This window comes from Corvus brachyrhynchos, unplaced genomic scaffold (genome assembly GCF_000691975.1).
Source record: "Corvus brachyrhynchos isolate BGI_N302 unplaced genomic scaffold, ASM69197v1 scaffold245, whole genome shotgun sequence".
Taxonomy (NCBI): domain Eukaryota; kingdom Metazoa; phylum Chordata; class Aves; order Passeriformes; family Corvidae; genus Corvus; species Corvus brachyrhynchos.
In genome coordinates, this window is record NW_008238988.1 from 863,341 (window position 1) to 868,797 (window position 5,457).

Sequence of the window (5,457 nt, forward strand, 5' to 3'; positions counted from 1 at the left end):
TCCTCTGTGCGGCGCCGCCGGGCTCAGCCCCGCTCCCCTGTGCCCCCGCCGCGGCTCCGGGGCAGCAGAAAGCACCATCAGATCAGAGGGAAAAGGCCAGCCAGGTTTAAAGTTAGTGCTGACACCCCACGGAGCGTGGTTAATCAGCGGGAGAAGCATCTCTAAGTGTAGCTGGCAGATGGAAAAGTCCCTGAGAGGTTTTAAGCTCATTGGTCGTGGGTTTGAGCATCAGCGGTGGTATTGGAAGGAGAAACTGTTAAATTGGGTGCAGGGACCATCTGGAGGAGGGAAGAGGCTTCGTGCCGGGCGTCCATCTCGTTTCGGTGGTGACAAGCCAACATTTGAGCCTTTGGGAGCTCTCTGATTTCTTAATGAGATGAACATCTTGTTCCCTTGCTCCCAGGCACACCATGGATACCACCGGCCACAGCGTCCTCCTCCTCCAGCAGCTGAACATGCAGCGGGAGTTTGGCTTTCTGTGTGACTGCACAGTTGCCATTGGAGATGTTTACTTCAAAGCCCACAGAGCGGTGCTCGCTGCTTTTTCAAACTATTTTAAGATGATATTTATTCATCAGACGAGGTAAGAACACACAGCTCTCCTACCCTTTAACCGCTCTCAACATTTTGCTTTTTCTTCTTTCTAAAGATATTGACGTCTAAAAGAGTATAAATGGGGCTGTTAGATGGCCTGAGATTATTTTCCTAACCCAGCACAGGCCTTGGCTCTCTAAACAATCCCAGTGCAGAACGTGCTGCCCTTTAAAACCACTTTCTTAGTCAGCATATGGCAACACCAGACCCTGCATTTTGGAGATGAGACATTTGTGTGACCAGATAAATAAAGCATGTAAGTACCACCATCTTCCTGCCGTGAGAACCTTGCAGATTTGGAATCCAGGGATATCCTGATACTTCCTGCCTGTGTGCAGTGTGTCCAGTACTTTGCTTTAGGGTGTAGTCAGGCTTGCTGGGTGAGACTGTCCCTTCTGGCAGGATCCACAGGCTTGAAACAATCGAGAAGTTGTGGCCTTATCACAGTTCTGCGCTTCAGACTCCTGCAGATAAGGGCCGAGACTGAGATCATCAATTCATTTCAAGCTGTTGTTCAGATGCTTCACCTGGCCAGGTCAGGAGTGGTTCTGCAGGTATAACAGCAGTGCTAAGGTCTGGCCTCTGACCTGGGGCTGGCTACTTGTAATGGATTAAACCCTTCTTCATTCCCCTTCCTGGAGGTCTTGGCCTCCAGCACCTCTGCAAGATAATCTTTAGGATCGGCTGTGCCACCCCTTGGCTGGAAGTGAGATGAGTTAACTGCCTTTCCCTCTGGATGTTGTTTGCTGACACTTAAGTGCAATGCTCATAAAGATTACACAGCAATGGCAGCTGAATTTATTACTTAAATAAATTGAGTGGCACACACTGGTGATGCACAGCTTGTATGGCATCGCTGCGGTGCCGTGCGGCTGCGGCTGGCTCTGCAAGGGAGGGACAGGTTGGCCAGGGCTGGTCACCTGTACCAGCCTCAGGTGCAATTGTGCACACTTCAGAATCACAGGGATAAATGCAGACTCAGGCACTTGGCTTTGCAAACAGGGCTTCTGCACTTCTGCAGGGCTTGGCCAGGGAGTGCTGCTTATAAAAGCGCTCTCACAGCAAATGGGCAGGTAATGGATCAGGATTTGGATCCCTGTATGTACTTAATCGTCTGTTTTGTTTCAGCGAGTGCATAAAGATTCAGCCTACAGACATCCAGCCTGACATATTTAGTTACTTGTTACATATCATGTACACCGGGAAAGGGCCAAAGCAGGCTGTCAGCCAGAGCCGACTGGAGGAGGGCATCCGCTTTCTGCACGCAGACCACCTCTCCCACATCGCCATCGAGATGAACCAAGCCTTCTCCCCAGAGCCGGTCCAGTCTTCCAACTTGTACGGGATCCAGATCTCTACGGCACACAAGCTGGCAAAGGAGCGCCTGGGAGCGAAGGAGAGCCTGCCCAAGGCAGGCAGCAGGTCTGTGGCCCAGGGCGATCATCCCCAGCTGCAGCTGTCCCTGGCCATCGGCCTGGACGACAGCCCCCTGGACCAGCAGGTCGCTCGCCCCTCGGCCCAGCCCGCGGCTCTCGCCAAGCCAGCAGAGGAGCGCCCAAAGCTCTCGGTTTCCATAAAGCAGGAGAGGTGCGACTCGGAGCCCGTGGTGTCCCAGAGCTGCACCCCTCCTTCTCCAGGGGCGGCGAGCCCCGTCTTTGCCAAGGGCAGCCTCAAGGTGCACTTGTGCCACTACTGCGGGGAGCGCTTCGACTCGCGGGGGGGGCTGCGGCAGCACCTGCACACCCACGTCTCGGGCTCGCTGCCCTTCGGCGTCCCAGCTTCCATCCTGGAGAACAGCGACCTGGGGGAGGTGCAGCCTCTGGCTGAGGACAGGGAGCCTGGGGATGGCCATCGCCTTGGGGCCTTTCTCCTCAAGGAGGACGAGCATCAGCTGGAGCACCCAAGCTGCAACGACCTGGAGCCTCTGCAGATCGGGCAGCTCTCCCTCATCTCCAAGGACCACGAACCGGTGGAGTTGAACTGTAACTTTTCTTTCTCAAGAAAGAGAAAGATCAGCTGCACCGTCTGCGGCCGCACATTTTTCCGGAAGAGCCAGCTGCTGGAGCACATGTACACGCACAGAGGGAAGCAGCACAAGTACAGCCGCTGCCAGTGGCTGGGGGGGCCCCCCCCCAGGTTTCACCCTTACTGTGACAGCGAGAGTGTGGGTAAGAGTTCCAGTTTGTCACAAGACCACTTAGATGAATGCATACTGGAGTCAGATCTCATCCAAGAAAATGTTGATACGATCCTGGTAGAGTAATTCTCCCCCTTCAGATGCTGAAACTGGATGTTTTGGCATTTTCCACCTAGGGAGTGGCTGCTCTGAGCAGCTGATTTTCTTGAACCACTGTTCCCCTCACCTCTGAGATAACTGTGAAGGACTGTGTACTTTGATTTGTGTACTTGCTTTTTTTACTTCTCTAACTTTTAAACTCGAGCTAATTCCCATCTAAGTCCTTGGAAGCCTCCATGTAAGTCAGTTATGTTTTTCCTGAATGTGAACTTATGCCTCCTCTGCTTTACTGGAGTTGACTGTATTGCTGGGTGTGAGGTTTAAACATTGTCTAGTACTCTGTGTGGTGCCTAAGACTGTTTGTATCCCATAGAATTGCTCTTCTGAAACCAGATGGATGGAAGTGTAGAGGGAAATACGTATTGTGTTTCCCAAACAGTTTGTTTTTAATGAAAATAAATATCTCAAGGAGATGAATCCTGAAGTTCATGTTGTATAACTGCAGTTAATAAATCTCTGCATAAATATTTGCAGCAGCCATAAGGCTGCTCTTTTCAAGGGAGTTGGCAGTGTTGATGTAGGGGTGGCAACCTTCATTTTGACAAGCCCTGGAGTCCTCATCTGTCTTCTAAATTTACTTTTAAACTCCAGGGATTTGCATGTGTTTTTCCTCCTTCCTACTCCTCCCTCGTTCACCACTACAGCATGAGCAAGGACAAATTTTGATGCCCCTCTAGCACCATGTTCCATTATTGGCCTGTCTTCTCTGCAGGGAGGAAGGAAAGCTGCAAACGATTGTCCGCTCTTCTTTGAGAAGAGGCATATCCTAACCTAAGTCTTCACAGGATTAAATGCCACACACGTATTTTGTGCGTGAAAATGATTTCGGAGTGTATAAACAGCTTGGAGCAAACACATTCTTGAATATTACAATCTGTATATTTGCTAAGAGCAAATACACAATGTGTTATTTTTTCTCTGCTTGCAGAGTCACCATGAAATGGTAACATGCAAGTTTTTTGCCTTTCATGTAGTCACAGAATGGTTTGGGCTGGAAGGGGCATTAAAGATCCTCTAGTTCCAACACCCCTGCCATGGGCAGGGCCACCTTCCACTAAACCAGGTTGCTCAAAGCCACATCCAGCTCTTCATTTATCATTACTTGTTATCTGAAGGGTAATATCTTATCCAAGAGGGGGTTAAAATTGCACATATTCCTGTTGAATTCATAGTTTATCCCTCTCTAGCTTTTCAGCTGAAATATCCCAGGCTTCCCACCAGATGGGCTGCAGCTCATCCCTCAGAGATGCTGTTAATCAGAAGGCCCCGAGGAGGCACACCGAGTTCTTAGAGCGCAGAGGTCTCTTGTGCAGCACAGAGCAAAAGCCTCGTGAGCTGCTCCTGTAATCTCATTACCCAGTTTTTGAGAAACTGGAGGTTTCCTGCCAGTCCTGGTGGAGCCAAGTCATTGCCTTTGGAAACGGGGAGCCTGAACAATGGTGAGAACAGTTTGCTGTCAGCGCGCCTGCTCCAAAGCTCTTTGTAGTCGGGACCCTTGAGCTGTCTTTGATATTGTCCTGGAGCAAGAGCTGCAATTAAATCACTGCTGAATTAAAAGACCATCTGAGGTCTTTGTAAGGGTGGTTGCTGCTTCTCCTGGGCAAGGAGCTGCACACTCCAGGGGATGGATTGCCTACTGAGAGCTGCCAAATAGTGTTTCAAGACAAAGGGGCAAAACAAACAGTCCCTGAGCCTTCCGAGATGATGTTGCAAAATGCAGGCTGTGGTTTGGGGTGTGCTTCCCTGCTAGCCCCAGTGCTCCTTTTGCTGTGTGTACCCATTAAAGCTGCTCTGGTGTGAACGCATTTGAGCTCTGCTTAAAAAGCCTTTCTTTAAAACAAGCAAACAAACGGAACCCAGCCGACACCCAGGCCTGTGAATGCTGCATCTGAGCACAGAGCCATTCACACAGCATTTCCTAGAAGAGAGCCTTCTGCCTCTCTCCCAAGCTAATAGCATCAGCTAAATCACATCCAGCACAGGCTGCTCATAACTGGGCAAATGCCCTCCGGCTTCTACTGACCTCTATTTCTACATGATGGGTAAAAAAAAAAAAAAAAAAGAGAGGTATTTTATGGTCATTCCCTATTTGTATGTGAAACTTTACTGAGTGGGCTGGCTTCTCCGGGTGCTGCTTGCTTCCCTCGGCATCCTACATTTAATTTAAACACAGAGAGAAGCGTTTGCTGGGGTAGCTAGAGCTGTAGAGATGAGCTGTAGAGGGACTGAATATCCACGATTCACTCAGTAGATAAGCACCTCGGGTCGTCAAATAGGTGCCTAACTTGCCTGAAGTAATTGGTATTGAAAGTCAAAGGGTTCTTGATGTCTCTGCAGAGGTAACAGGGTAGTGGTAATAGAGCTCAGTATTGGGGACAGCAGCAGGGACAGCAAGCAGCAGTGCCCGAGGCGTCTCTGGGACACGCTGCTCATCCTCAGGTGCGTGGGCTGGACTGTTTCGTTCACTTCTTGCCCATTAAAAAGGGAGCTTTTATAAAAGCTGTGATCTTGGGTAAAAGAGCCAAACGTCTCTCAGCTGTACGTGCTGTAGGAGTGACTCCATGGCA

General features: G+C 50.1%; 1 protein-coding gene across 2 annotated transcripts; it reads left to right on the plus strand.

Annotated features, from left to right (window-relative positions):
• The first annotated feature begins 6 nt into the window (after positions 1–6).
• On the plus strand, positions 7–4,695 carry ZBTB25 (zinc finger and BTB domain containing 25). Of its 2 annotated transcripts, XM_008637266.2 has the most exons (3): positions 7–111; positions 404–583; positions 1,723–4,695. In XM_008637266.2, the coding sequence occupies exons 2-3, from the start codon at positions 411–413 to the stop codon at positions 2,855–2,857; spliced, it is 1,308 nt and encodes a 435-aa protein (XP_008635488.1). In that variant the 5' UTR covers positions 7–111; positions 404–410; the 3' UTR covers positions 2,858–4,695. The 2 variants fall into 2 exon arrangements, with proteins under 2 accessions (XP_008635488.1, XP_017594323.1); XM_017738834.1 differs by lacking the exons at positions 7–111; positions 404–583 and adding an exon at positions 604–1,129.
• The last annotated feature ends 762 nt before the right edge of the window (positions 4,696–5,457 follow it).